Below are 21,569 nucleotides of genomic sequence, written 5' to 3' on the forward strand. Positions count from 1 at the left end.
AATGCAGTTCCAATGTGCAGTGCTAGAGGATTTGCTCCTGATAAAGAACACTTTCACTGTGTAGCACTTGAAGCCAAAAATCCCAGCCACTTGAGTCAGTATAGATTTTGGGATGCTTACACAAGAACTGAAATACTGTACTTGCCAAACTTCAGCCTGCACCCTTCACTTTTAAAAACTTTATGAAGCTATGATAAATATATATGTGAAAATATATATCAAACGTGTGTTCTGCAGGGTGTTTTTTTCATGGTTTTGCTGTGCATTGAATAATTGCTGTGTCCTCCGTTCTTCTTAGAAGCAGCTGCATTTCAGTGGTGTGAAATAATGTATTTATTGTATCATTTCTTCTCTTTCTTTTTTTTTGGTAGGGAGAAGGCAGAAGAGAACTTGCTAATCCATGAGACTCAGATAAGAAATGGTAAAGAGATTTTGCGGCATCAGGGTTGATACCATCGGCTAACATGGTTCTTAAATTGTCAAAGCCCAGAGAGATGTCTGTAACAACCCAGCCTTTCTCAGGAAAGGGAGAGTCTTTCTGCTGGTGGTTGGGGCCAAGTTGGGAAGGAGGGGTTTGCAGAGATTAGAGGCTGCCTTGCAGCTGGGAGCCTGGGCACATGTAGGCTTCCTATCTTATCATGGATGATTTTGGGAGGAAGAAACCTAACCTATTGGGATACACTAGACCTTGAGGGCTCACCTACAAAAATGGGTTGTGAATGGTCCTCCCTCTTCCAGGCATGAGGTAAACACATGGCCCTGTTGGTAGCTGGTGTGTTTTTTAGGGCTGGGAAGAGAGTGTGGTCAGTGATGCCAAGACAGAGCAGGAAGAACCTTTTTGATACTCTTCACTTCTCCTTCCTGGTAGCCATTCGGTGGCTGAGCACAGTAAATGACATCTTGGGGATACCCACCTAAGGGTTAACGAGGCAAGCAGAAAGAATCAGTTGGCAACACGATGTGAATGTGAGTTCAAGGGAGCTGGGACTCATTTGTCATACATGTGTATCCACTGGCTTCCACAAAACCCAGGGACTCGGCCTGCCTGTTCCCTCACAATAAAAGGCAAGGGTGGCATTGTCTTTCCCATGCCTCCTTCCCTTTGCCCTTTGTCTTCAGATTTCCTGGCGGCTGCTCCAGAGCTGGGCGGCAGAGCCAGAGCGGTGCGCGTGAGGCGCTGGGGGTTTTATCAGATCATTGTCTTCCAGCAAATTGTGTCACTTCAGCTGCAGAGTAATCTTCTGGTGGCACAAAGCAGTGCCTTAGTCCTGTTTGCTATTGAAATGAGTTCTCTGTAGGCAGCTGGCAAGGGAATAGGAAACAAGGGTACAGGGTTTGGGGGCAGCGTGCAGGTAAGCTCCCCCCTGCAGGTGGGCAGATGGCTGGTCCTTCGCCATCTCCGTTACTAGTCCCCAGAGCATTCACTTGAGCTGAAGCTGAGGGTGGGCTCAAGTCCAGGCTGGCCTGTGACCCAGAGCATGTGCTCACTCTGTGCCACTGCCATGGCACCCAGGCTTCTGACAGAGGGCAGGTGGCTGGGGGGAGGCTGCAGCTTTCCAATCTTCCTAGGGCAACCTGACAGCTTGCATGCCAGAGGCACTTGCAGCTCAGATCCATAAAGGGCCCAAAATCAGGTTCAGAGAGAAAGTGGCTCTGTTTTTTTACTTCTTTATATTTTTTGTTTTTAGTTTGTTTGAAAATGTGATGAGAGGGTGCATGACATCTGCCAGTGGCAGTGGTGGCCATTGCTTTCTTTCCAGGAGCCAGTAGTTAGCTCTAGAAAAGTCTAGAGGGAGCTGAGAACTCCCCAGCCTGAAAGTGTTTGATTCAAGACTCATCCTCCCCTTCTCCCAAGTGAAAAAAAAAAAGGCCACAACCTTTTTTGCTTAGAGAGCATCCTGGGGCAAAAGCGTACAAGTTGCAACCCATGAGGCTTCCCTGCTCTGTGTAAACATTTGCGGAGCAGGAACCACATTCCCCCTCTCCAGGTGGGTGTTCCAACCACCATGCAAGAGAGCCCTTCCTTCACAATTAGTATTCAAATGTTTCACACAAGGTGGAACAGCTCAGAGTGTCTTGGTGGTTGGGACACGCTCAGAGCGGTGGGTGATCTGCTTCAATCCCACTCTGGATCAAGCAAGGATGGGATGTGAACTTTTGGAACTTCCCCCTCATCTGGCAGCCTGATGAACCCTGTCCTTCGCTTCCTCTTCTTTTCTTTCAAGTGCCTGCGAACAAAATGTTTCATTTGGGGAGAACGGGGGGATTTTTTCGCTTCAGAAAGGGTTTGCAGTGCTTAAAAAAAAAAAAAAGAGCTTATTTCAAATTACCGTATTTTTTGATGGTTTTATTCTGCTGCCAGACTAAATCAGACATTTGTGTTTCCCCATGTCCTGCTCTGGCTGACAGCCTCCATTACAAGAAAAAAATTAAATCCTTTTCTCTGATCCATCATAACTGGAATGTAGGCTTGCTACAGGGATGTTGTACTACCTGTGTGTTGCCATTTCCCATCATTATTTCTTCAACTGCGTGTTTCCTCTGTGTCTTGGCATCACTTTCAGTGTCACTAAGGGAGGTAGCAGTGCTTCTGGTGGATGAGGAGAGCTTTGGGTCTATAGCAAAGAGCACGTTTTTCATAACAGTGACCATTAACAGTGTCTTTTGCTCTTCCTGAGCCCTGAGAAGAGAAGAGAAGGGATCAAGAAGAGCTGTTAGTCATAACTGCTGTGGAGATAACATCCTTTCATGTTTCTGAAGGGTCCCAAGGGCCTGGCCGTGGAACATGGTGGCTGCTGTGCCAGACGGAAGAGGAGTGGAGGCAGGTCACAGAGAGCTTCAGAGAGAGGACTTCCCTTAGAGAGCGGCAGCTCTACAAACTCTTGAGTGAAGACTTCCTGCCGGAGATCTGCAACATGATTGCACAGAAGGTGAGGAGACATGACATCCTGTTTACCTCTCTTTGACCGCTTCCAAGAGCATGGATGTTTACTGAGTGAAGTTGCTGAATCCAAGCAGCCCATCACCCCACCTCCAGCCTCCGAGTGTCATGGATGTGGGGGCTGTTCAGCTTGTGTGGGGGGGAAAGGCTCTCCCCCATGCTGTGGCAGGGCTAGAGTTGATGCTCGAGGATCTGATTCATGGTTGCACGGCAGCGTTGGTAGGAAGGCTGAAGGGGTTACTGTCTTCAGCCATGTTCTGTGTCCCTTTTCTCCTAGCAGGGAATTCTCTGTGCTTTTGAACTGCTGCGATTTACAGCCTAGCTTTTCTATGCAAACTGCCTGTGATTCCACTTTTACTGCCCTTTCTCAGCTGGCTCTGCTGGAGAGGCACTGGCTGCTTTAGCTGTCCTTGCTAAGTCTGCTTGAGCTGGTTATGTCAGAGCTCTGAAACTCCAAAGGGTATTGTCCGTCAACTGAATGTTTTCAGGTGGGACAGATTTGGAAAGGGATCCTTCGGCTAGATGGCTTTGTAAAATGGGCTCTGCAGCCAGCGTGATGTTCTTGGATTGAGTTCAGTTTGCTTGTTTGCTACCCTTGTAAAGCTAATAGGGATTTCATGGTCACTTCTAGCCCCCAGAGTTTCTCCTGCCAGTGTCACCGATGTGCCCTAATTTCCTCCACTCTCTTTTTCCTTCCCTCAATTCTCAACCCTGTTTCAGGAGAAGCGTCTGCAGCGGACAGAGTTTTCTCCCAGGTGGATGTCTGACCATCAGCCCATCAAACCAATCAAGCAGGAGGTGAGGGGGGGTGCGAGGGGGAGGACGACGGAGGGAGGCGAGAGCAGATGCCTCCTGGGGGAAAAAATAAACCGCAGCATCGCTATTCAGTGGGAAGGAGTCGCTTGAAAGTGCTTGTGCTGAAAGAGAGATGGGTGGTAATGCCCGTCAAAGGCAGGCTGACACTCGGGGTTTCTATGGCGAGCAGGGAGGTGCTGCCCTCTGGATCGCAGAGGTAACCGGCCTCACTGCAGACTCCGGTGCAGCTGCATATGGAAATCTGCGCTCAGCCTGGGGAATTCCACTTCAATGAAAGTGCTGGCACATTTGAGGCAGTTCAAAGAAAAGTTGAAGAAGGATGAGAGGGCTAGAAGAACCGGCTTACAAAGGGAAATGACAGAAATTCAGCCAAGGGGAAAACGTGAGGCTGCAAACACATGAGGATGTAGATAGTGCTGAGGGAGAGAAGAATGACTGATGCAGCATGCGGAGCTGAGCTGGGAGTGGGTCAGCTGGAAATGGAAGTCACAATGTAGGCAGCTTAAAGAAATGCTTATCAAACTGCAGCTATGTTGGCTGAAATGGCTCTTTCCGTGCCTCTTCACCCTCATCTCCTCCACCCCATCAGTGTAACAGCACTGCTGCTGCTGCTCCTTGCGGGTCTGTGCAGTGAACCAGACCCAGGAAAATGACTGGAGTTAAATATAACCTTTTTCTTTGGTCGGGGTTATTTTTAACATAGATCAGTTTTCTGATCCAGTTCACCACACAGCCCCTAACAGTCATGCCGACACAGCCAGGCATGTGGTGGCGTGGAGATGGGGGGTCTTTGAACTGGCAACTGCTGCCCAAAGCAATCGGTCAGACAACTCAGGATTAGCTCTGGAGGAAAAGATTGTCTTGATTCTATCAGGTTGTGGCGTAATCTCTCACCGCAGATGTAATCAAAACGTAGTTACCTGGTGTTTTGTCAGAGCCTGGGAAATAAAGCTGCAGGGAATATTCCACATGAGCCGGAGTCAGGGGTTCCCGCAAAACAAAGGAGAAAGTACAGTTCCCTGCAATAAATATACTTACTTGGAACAGATAAATAAAAGGAAGGAAGAAGCTCTCATCATGCTGCAGATAAAAGCCTGCCGGGAGGAAAATGAGACCCCAGTGATGGTCAGTTTGGGGCCAGAATTGCTCTCTGCAAAGCCCACCGTGCAGGAAGCACGGGGACACGTGTTTGTTCACAGGCTGCAGAAATCCCAGAGGAGGAGGGGAGTGGGAAACACATGGAGCCTGAATGATGCTAATCAGTACCGCAGGTGCTCCAGGTCTGCTTTGGCAGAGGGCTGTTAATTGCTGCCTGTGGGCCAGTGAAACGTTTCCAGCGAGCAGGGGGCCCTCCTGGCTCCCGGGGCACAGGGAGCCAGCCAGTGTGAGGGTGGTGATGCTCACAGTGCTCCCCAGCAGGATGTGGCAGTCATCCCTGCCACTGGGGAGCCAAGGAAGGTGCGAGCATGTCCGATGTCTTGTTTGTCAAGTGAGGGTGGGCAGCAGACGAGCCTGGGGGAGAAAGCCTCGGCCAAGTGCAGGTGACCCCTTCCTTCTGGCTGCTGCTTCAGTCCAAGATGTAACTGCTCCATGGGCTCCTGATCCTGCAGGGGATTTCTCAACAGGTGGTTCAGATTAGCTCCTCATTAAGAGCCGCCTGAGCAGCACCCTCATTAGGATCATGCTGTGGAAACCTGAGCGGGAAAGGTTTGGCGGATCAGGGGCCAGGGTGTCCAGGGCATCCGCACCTCCTGGCCTTCTGCCCCTGAAGTCTGATACCAACTGCCTGGAGAGCAAAGCAAACGGCAGGAGTTTGGCCCTTTCAGGTCGCAGGGCCAGGGGAAGGCAGCGATGTTGTGTCCTGGAGTGCTCTCTACCGGAGGGAAGGAGGCGGTGATGCTGTGGTAGCAGTGGTTTTTATCCTCCAAGTGGGGAGGAAGCTGGAGAAACGTCTTTTTGCCACCTGTGTGGTCAGGAAGGAAGTTTAACTTGAGTTTGGTTCTTGTTTTTATCATTCCAATAGGCATCGGCTTCCACCACATCTCATAGGCGTTTACTGGTTTGTGTTCGTGTATTTTTTTAACCCTGAGTTGAGCACACTCATCCCCAGTGGGCTTAAGGGGGACACCAGGCAGAGGGTCCCTCTGAAAATCAGGTTGTTTCTGTGTCTGAAGTGTTTCAAAGAGCCAACATTGCTGCTGCCCTGCAAGTGCTGCAGGGAGCAAGTGCCGTTGTGGGTGTCTGCTGCAGCCCTTGGGACTCAACTGCACTGCGTCTGTGGTTTCTGCTTTTCCCTTTTCTTCTTCTGCTTCCTACATCTAGTGGGATGACACCCTTCCTTTGCTTAAAATTGTCCCCTTGCTTTGTCGATGCCCTATTTGTGGGGTGTTGACCTGAAACATGCTATGGATTCGATGCCATTACAGTGTAGGGTGCTGCATGCACCCTGCAGGCTTGGAAAGGTTCTGGTGGTGAGCACTGCAGCTTGGATGTTGTGTTCGTGTTTCCATGGGACATGAATGGTGGAAGTTGTATGAATCCACGGAAAGGGAAGGTCTCACCTGTGTACCAACAATCAGAGAAGTTAGCATGTCATGCCACGCTGGCTTAGATCTACTGGTTGGAGAGTTTAAAGGCTGATGGTCACATCCTCAATAAAATATGTTAGTGTACCAACTTCTGATGGCTGGTTCCTGCTCACCTCTTCTAATTGCTGCAGAGCCTGACTTTTTTGGTTCTTACTGCTATTTGAAGATTGATCAAGAAAGTTAGGGGTAAACTGTTTGATGACGGTTGGGATCAGTCCCGAAAGGAAATTGTTTGCAGCTCATGAGTAGAAAATCGGATGGTGGAGCATTTGAGAAAGGGATATGAAAAGAATCAAAAGCATAAATGTAGAACCCAATTCTGTAGGTTCTTGACCCCTTGTGCTTGGCATAGCACTTTCAGTCCTGACCATTCTGTTGTTTGGATATTGGTCAGGGAGAAAAGGCCTGAGAGACAACTGGAGCTGTAAGGATTGCTTTATAAGGAAACATTTAACCTAACTGCAGAAATGTGGGAGTTTTGTGTAAGCATCTGAGGAAGCCCGTAAAGGCTGGAACATGGCTGAAGAACAGAAGGATTTGTGCTTGCCCAGAAGAGCCTAACTGGGAATAACTGGATGGAATGAGGGGTTGAGAAATGAACTTTAGGCTGAATGTGAGGAGAAGCTGGCTAAGCTAAGGCACATGGGCTCGCAGAATGATTTTTCTAGGAAAGGGATGTACGAGTGAACTACTAACATTTGGCAAATATCTAAAAAGGAAAAGAAGATAGGCAGAGTTCCCTCATGGTGAGATGATGCTATAGGATTCACCTAAAAAGATTGGTGTTTTTGCTGCCCAGTCTGTCTCTAAATGCAGGATATGGTCCTAATTTTGTCAAGAGTCCCATCACCCTCTCTTTGACACTTCTCTGTGACTGTTGGTGGTTGAAGTATAATTCTCTTAAAATATTTTTGCTACTGGAAATAGGGAGATAATTCATGATGCTCATCCACAGGGAGTTGGAGTGGGACTTTGTAGGGCAGCACAGGGCTGTGTAGGGGAAGGGGAGGCAGAGGGGGAATGAATGTACACTGAAACCAGACAGCATTTCTAGGTGTTTATCAAAACAGCCCCAGATTCCACTCCTAGGCAATGAAACAAGGACAAAACAGTAATCATGGGGCAAGAATTTTTTTTTCCTGGGGATTAATAATGGGCCTGGAGAAGTTGATGATCTGAGCAGCAGCCAACGGACCCCAGCTGATTGCTAATCCTCAGGAAATGCCTTCTGCTTAAGTGGTGGTTGCTGGTTATTCCCTGAAAATGAAGTTGGAGCAAACTGTGTGTACCCTCTTCTTTTCTGATTGATATTCCCTGCTGAGAAGGCACATGTATCTTGGTCTTGCAGAAGTCAAAGAGGTGGGAGTGGCTGGTGGATGACAGATTCATTTGTCTTATCATTAATTTAAGCTAATAAAGATAATTCCACACTTCCATATACATATCTTGCACTTCATTGGAGAAACAGGAGCAGGCGATCCCTGGTCTGGAAGCCTGCAGTCTTAAGTAGGATCAAACACAGCCTTGGAGCCTGCTGGCAGTGGGGAGCTGAGGAAGTGGGGCAATAAAGAACCAGGCATCCTGGAGTGAGAAAACTGGTTTTGAGACCCAGCAGGAAAACTGTCCAAATAAACAAACAAGAGGTAGTTCAGGGGAGATTAGCACACAGAAATTTTGAACAGGAAAGGAAAACATTCCAAACGATACCTCGATGCAAGGCTGTACCAGTCTCTTTTCCTATTGAAGTACTCTATGTTTTATAGCAGAGCCAGGTTTGGCAACGTAGTTCTTTCTGCTCACACTTCCCACTTGGAGCTCTGCTAGCTGGAAGAGGTAGAGGTGTTCTGTGGGGCTGTCAACAGCCTGAATCCTTTGCCCAGAAGGGAAGGGAAATACACGCGGTGTGTCCCTGACAGAATGGCAGCTTGTCTAACCCATCGCTTCTCCTTCCATTGTCCTTGTATCAGTAGGATTTCATTGCTTGACAAATAACTTTCCTTTACATGTTGCTTTTCATCTAGGAATTCATGCGTACAAATCCATTTTTCCCCTTTTTTTTTTTTCCTCCCAGCCATTCATTGTAGGTTTGCTTTAATATTTGCTCGAAGTAATCCTTCCTGTGCTCAGACTTGAATAAGCCAATGCATTACAGTTTTTGGTGCCCTGTTCTGTCACAGGTTAACCCAAATGTGCTGAGTTCCATGGAGAAGCAGAGGCGCAGGGAGGAAGAGGAGGAACGCCAGATCCTTATAGCAGTGCAGAAGAGGGAGCAGGAACAGCTGCTAAAGGAGGAGAGGAAGAGAGAGATGGAGGAAAAGGTCAAAGCAGTGGAAGGTAACGTGCAGCCAAGTGTGAAGCAGAAGTTTTCAAAGCCAAGATTGAAATCTTGAATTAAGATCTGCCATTTACATCCCTCCCCTGCCAGACCTGCTAATGGGAATATCTTTTCTTGCACTTACCTGTGATAAATTGGTCTGACTGTAGCTTCTTTTCCTTTGCCTATCTCCCTTGGTTTTGGTGGCTGCTCTCTAGTACACCCTTTGACTGTGTTGTCTTCCTCAAATCGTGCTTATTTTCTCCCTGGCCTCAGCTGTGCTTTTTTTCCCACTATTGATGTTGTTTCTCAGTTCTCTGCCATCTCCCCACTTGCCTCCTTATGGATTTCCCTGCGTGCAGGATTAGCTGGATTTGCTCTTGCTGAGTAGCATTTGGATCTTTTGGCCCAGTCCATGATGAAAGAAGAATTCCCTTTGAGGAGAAAGGGAAGGGGACAACATAGGAGTAGCAAGAGTAACATTTTTTTCCTGGCCTTACCAATTGGAGAACTAAAGATGAAGGGACCAGGCTACCAGAGCACCAGAGGTGGCAACTTCACATGTTGGTCTGATTTTTTTTTTTTATTATGAATTAAATGCTGAGTTTAACTGTTCTGCAAGAAACAAATGTATTTAACGTATTTAATACATCAGCTCAAGGCACAGACAGCAGGCATTCAGCTGTGGCACGTAGGCATAGGTGTCAGAGCAGGCTCATTTCTGACCACCTTCTCTCTGTCAGCCTCCCTTATGGGAATTCCTTGAGCTGCTGCTTCTGCCACAGTGGCTGGCTGGGCTGTTGCAGTTCTAGGGAAAGGTTGAGCATCTTCAGAAAGCTGTGGTGGTAATGTGTGGCAATATCAGTATCCTGAGTCCTTAAGGGGATAAAGAATCAGAAAAGGAAAAAAAGATTAGGTTCATGCAAACCTTGTAAACTTTCCGAGATGAAACAGTCTGCTACCAGATGTTTGGTAGCGTGCCAGATGTTATCTAAGAATAGGGTTTTTTACCTGCTTACCTTTCTAACCTTTAGAAAATCCAATTACTTCCTTGGCCTTCATGTATTCCTGGTTGCCAGTCCTAGCTAATCCAGTGCTTTAAACTGAGACTCATCCAGCTTCAATATCTACTGTAGATATCTGTTTCACCTTGGCAAATTGCATATTCTCTGTGCTTTAATTCTTCATCTCTATAGACAAAATTAATCTTGAGGTTCCAGAAGAGCTGCAAAGATAAATGTTCCTGTAACATGGCTTTGCTTTGGGGTAAGCCACTTCCTTTTCTGGGTAAATGCAATCACTACATCATCTGATTCAAAGACACCAGAGCCACTCAAAGATATTAGCATATGTTCATAGCTTTTCTTGGCAGAGATGCTTTTATTTTGGTTTAAACTCATCCCTAGTCCTAGGTCTTCTGTAGAGGAAGGATATGAAATACAAAGTGAAATATCTGCTCTCTGATGAACTTAATCAGCACTTTACCTTCTTCTCAGTTTTGAACTGTATGCCTGTTTTTTAAAACACGTTCCTGTTTCCAGTCTGAGAGTTCACTTCCCCCCACTCCAATGCACACCCCAGGTAGCAAGTTTCCTGCTGGGCCCATCTGTAGTCTCCTGAATTTATGAGTTAAGCCAGCTTTCTAGATTTCTACCACAACAGCAGGTTAGAGTTTCTCAGTTCTCTTTCCAGGTGCTGCTTCATCATAATTTCTCACAAACATGACTTTCTAGCTGGTTGAGGTACTTTTTAGGGCACTGTTTAGATTTTTAAGTTGCTGGGTAGGACTCGACCCAGGCCAATAGTGTGGGAATGAGCTCTGCCTGATATGTAACATGCTGTGTTAATCACTAGCTTGGTAGAGGTTCCTGCCATTAATCCTGACTGAGATCCAGTCTGGTACCAGGGTAGTGCTCCTCGATTCCTGTCAGTTTACCGAGTCACATCTTTGGCAGGCCTTGGAGGATTTCTAAAATCTACAAATCTATCATCTTATCTCTTGGCTGCTGTTGCCATGAGGTTTTCCTTTTGCTGCCCAAATTATCGCTTCGTGTTTTCCTCAGCTTTCTCAAATATGCATCCATTGCAATGCCATCTGAGTGATGCTAATTTTAGGAAAGAAGCATGAAGTACTGAACTGTGCTTGGACAGACTCAGATAATCTCTGTTACCTGCAATTGAATGTTGGACTTATCATCATGAAATGTTATAGTAGATGCTGTTACATTCTGTAGGACACCTTAGAACCAAGTCCTATACTTCCAACTTCAGTGCTGCCCAGAGTCTTCTAACAGGAAATTCAAGCTTTCTTTTACCAATGTTTGACATATCTGACCATGGACGTCCCTATAAATAACCACTTTGTAGCTATTCCTACATTTTTGTGCCCTCAGCCCTATCCCAAGTTTGTTTTTGACTGACAGAGTAAGACATTAAATTAATATTTTTCTACCAGAGCTGGTACTTCTTGAATCTTTGGCATTTTCCAAATATGAAGCCTCTGATAGAGGGTGTTAGCCAAGTCTCTCCCATCTTTCTTTCTCTCTGGGTGTTCCCTGATGTGGCCTGTTTTCAGGGGTCCTATTCCTGTGACATCTCTCCTTGAACACTACTTTCACAGAATTCTGCTCCTACACAAGGTTGGTCCAACTGCAGGTGTTTTGCAAGTCAAATGAATTCAGATTTCTTATAAGAGAAAGGAAATGAGGTTCATAAGAGCCCATAAACTTTCTATTATGAAGCAATCTGTTAGCCAGCTGTCTGGTTGCAAACCACAGGTTATATTACTAGAATTGCTTCTTCCTGTCTCTCACCTCTTTAAATCAAAGCTGTCCCAGTGGTCCTCCTGTGTGGCAGCTTGCTTGCTCTGGCTGCTGGCCATGAAGACCCACCTGAGCAACCTTCCCAAAGCTAGCCATGATCATGGAGGATATTAATGTCCCCAGTTACTCATTGCCACTCAGCTGGTAGAACTTCACCCTTCCCTCTGTACTGCTCTTCATCCCATTCAGTGCAAAACCAGCTGCCTTGAGTTTACCTGCCTGAGCCAAAGCACCCAAAGGAAGGTAACAACAAGCCAACTCTTTCCATAGTGCTGATCTATGGAAAGATCATAGTGCTGGTCTGGTTGAACTTCTCTCTCTGTACCACACCACTTCTGGAAGCTGCCTAGGGGAGCATCTGTGTCACAGCAATGCTTCAAAATCAGTGATGGTAAACCAAGGGAGGGTGAAGAGGTGTGTTGATGGTGCGCTGCATTCTCACCTCACCTGCTCCTGTGCTGTTGCTGCTTTTGCCAAAAGAGCAAGACCATCTCACTGGAGTTCTTGAGAGCTGCAGGACCTGCCTTCTTTTTTCCTGAAAGAAGTTGACAAGTAGTGCTGAATGTTTTTTCACCTCTTCCTACTGCAGAACGGGCCAGGAGGAGGAAACTTCGTGAAGAGCGGGCCTGGCTGCTGGCGCAGGGAAAGGAGCTCCCTCCTGAGCTGTCCCACCTGGATCCCAGTTCCCCTTCCAGGGAAGAGCGAAGGACCAAGGATATGTGAGTACACAACTGGGCATTGCAGCCTGTGAGTGCATTGAAGTAGTGAGTATGGCAAGGAGAGGAGTGAGGAGGGAGAAATGAGGTTAGAGAACAGTGAGGAGTAAGGTGGTAAACATCTGAATTTGGTCCACATGAGAGGAGTGTTTGTGATGAGGCCTATTTGTCAGCATTATGACACTGTGCATGAGTGGAAGGGAAGATGAAGTACAAGAGCATGTCCTCAGTCTGCATATTCACTGTGGTGCTTCTCATTGCAGCTTTGAACTGGATGATGAGTTCACAGCCATGTACAAAGGTTAGTCCTACCCCAGCTTTCCCCTTTGCATGACTTGCTCAAAGTGAAATCCTCCCCTATGTGTGTGTAACCATTCACCTTTCTCTTGCTAACACCAGTTCTAGATGTGGTGAAGGCTCACAAGGACTCTTGGCCCTTCTTGGAGCCCGTTGATGAATCCTATGCTCCTAACTACTACCAGATCATTAAGGTATGGAAAGTGGTCCAGCCATCTTGACTGATGCACTTTGTTGACCAGGAGGCAGTTTTTTGGAAGTGTTTTGATATTTTGTAGGCTATATTACTCTCACCTCTCAAACTGCATGTCTCCTTTCTAGCCTTACAAGTCAAGGAAACCAAAGATGAGAGGCATCCTCTCTGGAGAGCATCCTCTGCTGCCCCATCCCCTCTCTGAGGAAGCTGTAGCTCCAACTTTGTAAGCCCCACTATGCTTGCTGTCACTGAAGGGAGGTTTGGTTGTATTTCAGGCCCCCATGGACATCTCTAGCATGGAGAAGAAGTTGAATGGAGGTCAGTACTGCACCAAGGAAGACTTTGTGGGTGATATGAAGACCATGTTCAGGAACTGTCTTAAGTACAACGGTGAAGGCAGTGGTAAGAGCAGTAAGATAATAAATTCGTCTATTTGCAGCACTCAGTCAAAGCAAGCAGTGATCTCTTCCTTCTCACCAGTACTTGATTTGTGCTTCTTCTCTTTCAGGATATTTTTGGGAGACCAGATGAAAGAGTAGGAGCTCCTGAGTAATCAGGCCTGGGGTTTTAGTGAGGCTTTTAGCACAATTTGGCCATGCTGGAAGGGGCATGGCATACTAAGGACTACCATGTTGGTAGATGGTGACAGCAGAACATACAAAGAGAACAAAGTCTGTTTCTTTCTGAGCTCATTCCTTCATGTGCTTGTGTGTGCCTGTGTGCCCCTTTTTCTCATAGTAACTAACACAGACTGAAAAGCATTGGAGTCTGGTTAGCTCCCAGTGTTTGAGTACTACAGCAGAGTGAGGAATAAACGAGATTTAGGTTCCTGGTCTATTGAATGAACAACATGAGTCTGCAAATGGGAAATCCTGGGTTTAATTGCTATGCCAATTAAAAATTAAAACTACGTATTACTTAGGTAAGAAATCAGTTCCCATATAGTGAGTCATCACTGCAGACTGTGTCTCACCACCAACACCTTGAAAGAGATAACAGTTAGGAACTAATCAGCTTGTTGCTGTGGGCTGCAAGTAAAAGCATACCTGCGCTGCCACTGACAGAGCTCTGTCCCCCAGGGAACTTCGGGGTTAGTTTAGTGGAAACAACTGGAAGGTCATTTGCTTCAAGGCCTTGTCATTAACACCTCTCACATGTCTTTTCCTTCCTACCCACTCAACAAAAAGTAGAAGCCCATCTCAGCAGGACTGTCCTGTGGAAATGATGCACTGGGGATGCTGGTGTTGGCAGTAGCTCTCATGTCAGGGCCAGCAAATGCTTTAGAAACTGTACATGAATAAATGTGTTTGCTGATTTTCCTCTGTCTTGTAGCCTACAGCAGAGATTCGAATGAGTCCAAGAAAAGCCTCTGAACATAATCAAATAGCCTTGCTGGAAGTTCACATTTCTTCTCCCAGCACTCTGCTGGCTAACTGTGCACTGTGCAGTTCACACATCTCTGTGAGCAGAGATGGTGCTCCTCTAATGTAATTCTTGGCACTACTCTGGAACAGAGTTAATGCTGACTCCGCAGGCCGTGCTGCCAGTGGTACTTTGTCATGCCTATGCATCTGTCCTCTGGTGGGGTTACTGAACACATCTGATGCTGTGTTGCTTATGGAAGTTTAGGAACCAAAGCCAACTAGTTAGAAACAAAAGTCTTCCTCAAAGAAACTTGGAGGAGGGGAGATGATTCATCTGATGGGGAAAGTCTGATGTTGCGTAGTTGTTTCTCTCTATAAGGCTCCGTTCCTGACATTGTTGGGGTTTTTTGACTGCAGAATATACCAAGATGGCTTACAACTTAGAGAGGTGTTTCCACCGAGCAATGATGAAGCACTTCCCTGGGGAAGATGGAGACACAGATGAAGAGTTTTGGATCAGAGAAGATGGGAGACGAGAGAAGAGGAGCCGACGGACCGGCCGCTCTGGCACGGGCAGTGTTTGGACTCGGTCGCGAGACCCGGATGGGCCAGGCAAGAGACAGCAACGCCTGGAAAATGGAGGAAAACCTCCACCGTATCGAGCTACTTCCAGGGCTCCTGCTTCTTCCTCTTCTTCCTCTTCCTCCTCCTTCTCCTCGTCCTCTGTAGAGGACCCAAGTGGCAACCCAATGCAGACTACTCGGGAGGTGGGCCCTTCCAACGGGCGAGGCTTCCCCCGCTCCCTGCAGTACGGCGGCATGCCCAGCCCTGTGCCACACCCCGGACAGATGGTAAGGACCAGCTTCCGTTGTTCTGCACCCATCGGACCTGTGGAGGGAGGTAAAGGGGAATGAAACTTTCTACTGTGAAATCCTTACTGCCTGGCAAGAACCTTTTCCCAGAGATAAAGGGTCAGGGCTATGGTTTCTCCAAGTGAAACTTTCCAGCACTTAGGTTTAAACTGGTACGATTTCAGTCTTTGCCACACAAGCTGGGAACAATCTCTTAACATTTCCCGTGGCCATCATGTCCCTGTGTAGTCTTGCACCAGCCCTCGTTTCCCCAGTTCTCTTCTCTCCTTAGAAAGTTACCCCATTGTGCATGGGAGGCTGTCACATTTCCTCTCTTAACCTACAGTTTATGAAGCTGAAACAAGCTGGTCTTCTTTTGTCTCAATTGTTTACAGATGCCTGGTAACTTTGTGCCATCTGTGTACTACTGCATTTCATGCCTTGAGTATTTATAAAAGCAGTAAACTAAATCAAACAAAGGCCACCCTGGACTGCAGCAGTGACCTATCTTTAGCCCAGCATTTTTTCTCTGAATGCCACCTGTTCTGCCTCCTGTCTGGGCTGTTCCTCACACATCCTTCACTGCCTTTTCTGTTTTAACCACTGATGTCTTGTGGTACGGTGTATCAGCTGCACCTCTGAGATCCAGGCTATCCCTTGCCCTTTTAGCTGGAGATCAGACAAAATTTTTAGAGTGATTCTTACGATGCAGATAGTGGCAGGCAGTAGGGAGAACTGGAGGCATCAAGTATTCTGAAGGAAATCTAGCACATTCCCCCATTATCTTCCTGCTTCCATAGTCTTGTGGTTCACTCCTCTTCTTGGAGCAAACCACTGCCCTCTCCAGTCTTCTTGCTTGCTCCCAAGTACTTGAGTGGCAAGTGAGCATATTGCAACCTAAAAGCAGAGGTGAGTGACTGGGGTGTGAGAGAGCGGCTTTGGCAAGGGAGTCATGTCACCTCCTAGAAGGGAGTCTACAGGTTTTCCATGGTATCTCCAAAAAAGTCCGTCTGCTCATCCGTGTGGTACCTCCAGCCTTGGCTTCCCCCAGCCTGTAGTACTTCTGCTGCTTTTCTGTGCTTCACACATTGTTTTGTTTCTCCTCCCTGCACCCCTCCCCGTCCCCCAGAGACCAGCCGTGCCAGGAACGTTTGGTCCCTTGCGCGGGTCGGATCCCACGAAGCTGTACGGCTCTCCGCGAGTGCCTGAGCCCCATCCTGGAGACCCGGTCCAGCAGCACCAGCACTTTGCCATGCAGGTAAGGAATGCTGCAGCACCCCAGGACCCACAGGTGTGACGGCTCTCACTGAGACCCACCTCATGTCTCTCTCTCTCCCTGCCTCCTCCGCAGCCGGCCGTGGGACTGAGCGAGCACCGCGGGCACCGGCTGGCCACTCCAGAGAAGCAGGCGTGCGCAGGACCCACCCACGTCTCCGGCCTCGGCCCCCGGCCGGGCACGCTGCAGCTGGGAAGGGTCAGTGGCCCCCCGCCCGACGCCGTCTATCCGCCAGCCCAGTTCCAGCAGGGCTTCCTCCCGCCCAGGCACAACGGGCCCCCGGTGAGGCCGCCGGAGGGCTCGGAGGTCCCCCCGGGGCACATGTACCGGCCCTACAAGTACCTGAACCGCGCACACCCGGCCCTGTGGAATGGCAGCCACGGCCCTGCCGGCCAGGCTGCCATGGGGCCGGAGGAGAAGGCGCCCATGGGACCGGGGCCCTCGCTCCAGCCCCGTGCCCTGGGTCACATGATGGACCCCCGTGCCATGAGGCCGCCGCTGCCTCCCAGCCAGTGGACAGAGCAATCGAATTTCCTACCTCATGGGGTGCCTCCCTCAGGGTATATCCGAGCGCCCGGGAAAGCCGCCGGCCAGAGGATGCCACAGCCACCAGCCTCTCTGTTTGGGGCACCGCCTCAGGTTCAGAGAGGGTGCCAGGGAGGGGACTCCATGATGGACAGCCCGGAGATGATCGCCATGCAGCAGCTCTCCTCCCGTGTGTGCCCGCCGGGAGTGCCTTACCACCCTCGCCAGCCGCCCCCGCCGCACCTCCCCGGACCCTTCCCCCAGCTGGCCCACGCTGCCTCCACCGCCAGCGTGCAGCCCCCAAAACCTGTCGTGGGAAACGGGAGCTCGCAAGATCCAACCGGGCAGACCATGGAGATGGAGAGCAACCAAGGTAAACCCTTGAGTGCCCACTGGTATTGTTGACCTTCGCTGCCTGCACCTCCCAGAAAATAATTCAAATTTTGATTAAATACTTGGGAGGGATGCAGCTTTTACATGTCTTTTTATTTTTTTTTAATCTAAATTGGAATATGCTTTCTGATCCATCCATCACTTAGATTTTTCTAGACTGTTTTGTTTCACTGTAGCCTGCCAGAAGTCCCCTCTGTCCCAGCTATACCTGCAAGTTACCAGTTTGCCATGGGGTGCAAATGCAAAGCATGGGCTGTGATGCTTCTAGAGCTCACTTGGAGTAGATATAAAAATGGGATCTGCAGAGAGTTAGGTAAGGAAAGGAAATGTTGTGTGAAATAGCTTACATATATAAGGAGTATATATTAAATATACTCCTTTAAGTGTACATCAGTATGGCTTCTCCTCTGAAATGCACATCTGCCTTGTGAGCTCTGAACATCACAAAATCTTCACACAACAGGACTGCCCAAAAGCCCCTTAGAAACTGTATCAGTTCACGTGGGATGGCAGCGTGTTGTGTGTGACCTCACAAGTTTCTTTCCAGTTGAATTTCATCTGTTCTATCTAGTAAACTACAGATTAAAAAAAGAAAAAAAACCCAATCTTAAAAATAAAACCTAAAGTAGAGATCAAAATAACGCAGAGATCAAAAAAAAATTTTTTTTCATTAATTCTAGCTGGTAAACTAGAGATCAAAACCCTTGTATCTTTTATCAATCCCTTGTGTGCCTTGCACTAAGAGGAAACTCTTTCCTTGTGTGGCATTGCTTAAAAGTTATCATCATAATTTAACTTGCTGGATATAGAACAGAGACCAGGGAAGGACGTTGAGTGATTGCAGGACAGAGTACTCTCATCTTCAAACCACAGTTGGTTAAAATATGGCTGCGATCAGCTCTGCAGCATCTCGGTGTGTGGTAGTGCTTCTGCCCATGCTGTGGGCAAATGGCGTTTGTGGAGGGTAGGTTTAAATTTGATATTAGGAAGAAATTCTTTACTGTGAGGGTGGTGAGGCACTGGCACAGGTTACTCAAAGAAGCTGTGGATACCCTGTCCCTGGAAGTGTTCAAGACCAGGCTGGATGAGACTTTGAGCCCCGTGGTCTATTGGGAGGTGTCCCTGCCCATGGCAAGAGGGTTGGAACTAAATGGCCTCTAAGATCCCTTCCAACCCAAACCATTTTATGATTCTGTGACCAGAAGGGGCAAGGCAGTGTGAAATCAAAGTGCTGCTACTCTGACTTCTTATCTTACTGTCATGTGGACCCCACTGTGGTATTTCCCAACTCTGCCTCTCCTTTAGGCAGCCTCTGCACCCCCGTGTGTCAGACCAAATGCGCGTGCCACATTACTCCAGTGGAGGCGTGACTTAGCAGTGGCTTGCAAACTGTAGAGCATGTGTCATGAGGGTTCAGCCCATGTATGCCATCTTTCCAAGAGTGGTGCAACCTCACGAGTAGTTTTCAAAAGATCTCTTTCACAAGAAGCAACCACTAAAGGTCACCCAAATTTGAAAAAAAAATGCACTTCAGAATTGCTGAAGATCTCTGAAGGAAAAACTGTGTTATGGGTGTGGGAGGAAGGCTGCAGCCCCAGAGAAGAGCAGTTGTCCTGATGCCATGCTCCAACAGCCCTGTAGAGAGGTTTGTGTGGACAACAGGACATTGTAGGCTTTGGAGTACTGACAGTGGGAGGACCTGCACGGCTTTAGAAAGTCAGTCCTTTTTCTCTTCTATTTGCATAAAAGTGGAATGTTTTCTCCATCCAGATGTTAGGGACTTGTTTGGCAGAGCTGCCCAGCAACTTTGGGTCAGCAATCAAAGAGGTTTGGCAGACCTGGTTAACCTGGCAGGAATTACCCTTTGGCATGTGTGTTTTGGGTGAGCATGAGCAGGCGTGTGTATGTGTTAGGCGGAGAGGGACAATTTCCAATTAGACCCGTGTGTGACTTTCTTCTCTCTCTTTCAGTGGAGACACCAGCGGGCATGGACGAGAAGGCTCAGTGCATCAGCATTCCCGACGGGGCCTATGCCAAACTCCTACCTCATCCCAAGCCCCCGCTGCCCATGGAGTGCACCAGGCGCGCCTTGCCCCCGGATGGGGAGGCGGATGGCTCTGGTGTGAAGGGCGAGCTGAAGGCGGGGCAGGGCAAAGGTGCATGGTCGGCAGAGAGCGGCTACGCTGGCGACCCGGGCTGCGTGAGGGACATGGTGCCCGCCTCCGAAAGAGGGGGTCCCCTGCCTCAGAACGGGGCGGCAGGCGAGGGGCCGGCAGCCGGCACCGAGGGGAAGGGGCTGGCTGCCAACCTGCTGGAGAAGCCCCTCTGTGGTGGGGGCAAGACTCTGCCCGAAGCGGCCGTGCCTTGCATGGGGCAGGGCACTGGCCTTCCTGGCGTGGATGCCAGCTCCATGGGGGCCACCCCCAACCAGTATCACCCTCTGTACATGCCTGGTCTGGAATACCCGAATTCGGCTGGGCGGTACCACATCAACCCAGGCCTGCAGGGTTTTGGCCCGGTGATGGGGGGGAAGCCACCTCCTCCTGCCTCCCACCCCCAGCATTTTTCCCCACGGGGTTTCCAGCCGAGCAGCGCCCACCCCGGCGTCTTCCCGCGGTACCGGCCCCCCCAGGGAATGCCGTATCCTTACCAGCCACAGCCTCAACCTTCCTACCACCACTACCAGCGACCGCCCTACTATGCCTGCCCACAGGGATATTCGGACTGGCAGAGGCCTCTCCACCCCCAGGCCAGCCCCAGCGGGCATCCCAGCGCCCACCCGCCCCTGGCCAGACCCCCGTTCCCAGAGCGGGGATCCGCCGGCGGCCTGCAGGGCTGCGAGGCACTGAGTGCCGCCCTGGCCTCTCCCAACCGCATGGACGTAGCAAGTGCCAAAGAGGTTTCTCCAAGTGACGGGCAGGATCTGGGACCTGAAGATGAGAAGTCCGAGGAGTCCCAGGAAAGACCAGAGAGTCCCAAAGAGTTTCTTGATTTGGACAACCACAATGCAGCCACGAAGAGGCAAAGCTCGGTGGCAGCGGGGGAGTTCCTCTACGGAGCACCCCCACCCCACCTGGGTGCAGGGATGGGGTTTGGCCCGTCGGCTTTCCCTCCCCATGGGGTAATGCTACAGACTGGCTCTCCTTATGGATCCCGGCATCCTGCCAGTCACTTCCAGCCCAGGACGTATGGATCGCCCATGAATGCCCACCCGTCTCACCATCCAGCCTCCAGCCAGGCCAACGGCCTCTCTCAGGAGGGCCCCCTGTACCGCTGCCGAGAAGAGAACATGGGTCACTTTCAGGCCTTGCTGATGGAGCAGAGAGGCAGTGGAGGTGGCATGGGGGGGCCACCCCAGGACTTGTATAGACCCTCGGGGTAAGACTGTTTTCTGCGAGAAGGCAAGGTGGGAGGGGGGTGTGATGCCTGGGTGACAGTCACTGTTGGATATCCTTGAAAGGTTGTGGCTTGAAGTCAGAGGAAATGGCAAATGAAGTTGAAAGTCTAACAGGTGGCTCAGACCCTTGAAGTAAGAGCTCTCCTAAGATGGAGAGAGAGCCTCAATGCATTTCCTTAAAACAATCACAGAGAGCCTGTTAGCCTGCCCCATCCATCCCCACATCAGTACTTTGTTTCATCTAACAGTGTTTTGTTAATGTGTAATTCAGGGTTGTGCATCTCTTAGTCAAATGTACTCTTGCCATTTTCTTTGCAAGTGTTTTATTTCATCTTGCTTATAGTGGGGCAGAGTAGCTGACTAAATTGGAAGTTGGCCTCTTGTTATGAACTCCTTTAATGCTGCCTTCTTTTTCCCCTCCTCTTGATTCGCTCCTCCTCTCTATGTCAAATTTCCCTCGCAGAAAGTTGCTGCTCACTGAGACTGTGCATATCACATTTTTTTCCCAAGTGGAAAATTCTGCTACTCCAAAAATTGCCTGTTCAGTTTTTACTGTTCAATTGTTACTGTTTTATCCTCGTCACAGCATGACAGTCCTTCCTTCTTCTAGTATTCAGGGAACTTGGATTACAGCTAAGCCTTTGGGGGGAGTGGCATGGATTAAGGGTTGTGTTTTGGGAGGAAACCAGACAGAGGAATACACAAGACTGCATGCTTGTATGCTAATGTTGTATGTATGCATTCAATGTAGTAGTTTGAACTAAGAGTAGGGATTTGCTCCTGATATTCATGTGCTAAAATTCTCTCCATTCAACCTGACTCCAGAATGCAAATGCATCAGGCTCAAGTTCCCTTCCCGAAGATGCCTACAGCAACAATGTCCCGGGAAGATTTGACATCACAAAAACCATCAGTGCTGCCTCTGGATCAAGTAAGGACTGCTAGAGAGAGCAGAGCTGAAATGCAAGTCTTTCTCTTCCCACTGGTTAAAGGAGTAAAGTGTTTGATTAGAGTGGGAAGAACTGGAGGAAGCTGGGAAATTAGCTACTGCTATGCAAAGGAGTTGGGAATGT

The 21,569-nt window shown here is 48.9% G+C and overlaps 1 protein-coding gene across 2 annotated transcripts in view; it reads left to right on the forward strand.

Moving 5' to 3' along the window:
* LOC113966265 (cat eye syndrome critical region protein 2) overlaps positions 1–21,569 on the forward strand; it is a 101,811-nt gene that overhangs the window by 71,978 nt on the left and 8,264 nt on the right. The window contains exons 6-18 of one of the 2 annotated variants that reach the window (XM_027680750.1): positions 372–421; positions 2,761–2,930; positions 3,662–3,739; positions 8,523–8,679; positions 12,071–12,200; positions 12,461–12,498; positions 12,597–12,688; positions 12,966–13,092; positions 14,472–14,905; positions 16,035–16,163; positions 16,257–17,079; positions 19,070–20,477; positions 21,322–21,427. In XM_027680750.1, the coding sequence (XP_027536551.1) occupies positions 372–421; positions 2,761–2,930; positions 3,662–3,739; positions 8,523–8,679; positions 12,071–12,200; positions 12,461–12,498; positions 12,597–12,688; positions 12,966–13,092; positions 14,472–14,905; positions 16,035–16,163; positions 16,257–17,079; positions 19,070–20,477; positions 21,322–21,427 (3,742 nt within the window). The remainder of the gene's footprint in view (positions 1–371; positions 422–2,760; positions 2,931–3,661; positions 3,740–8,522; positions 8,680–12,070; positions 12,201–12,460; positions 12,499–12,596; positions 12,689–12,965; positions 13,093–14,471; positions 14,906–16,034; positions 16,164–16,256; positions 17,080–19,069; positions 20,478–21,321; positions 21,428–21,569) is intronic. The other variant, XM_027680752.1, reaches the window with a different exon arrangement.

This window comes from Neopelma chrysocephalum, unplaced genomic scaffold, assembly GCF_003984885.1.
Source record: "Neopelma chrysocephalum unplaced genomic scaffold, ASM398488v2 Primary Assembly neopelma1_59, whole genome shotgun sequence".
Classification (NCBI taxonomy): domain Eukaryota; kingdom Metazoa; phylum Chordata; class Aves; order Passeriformes; family Pipridae; genus Neopelma; species Neopelma chrysocephalum.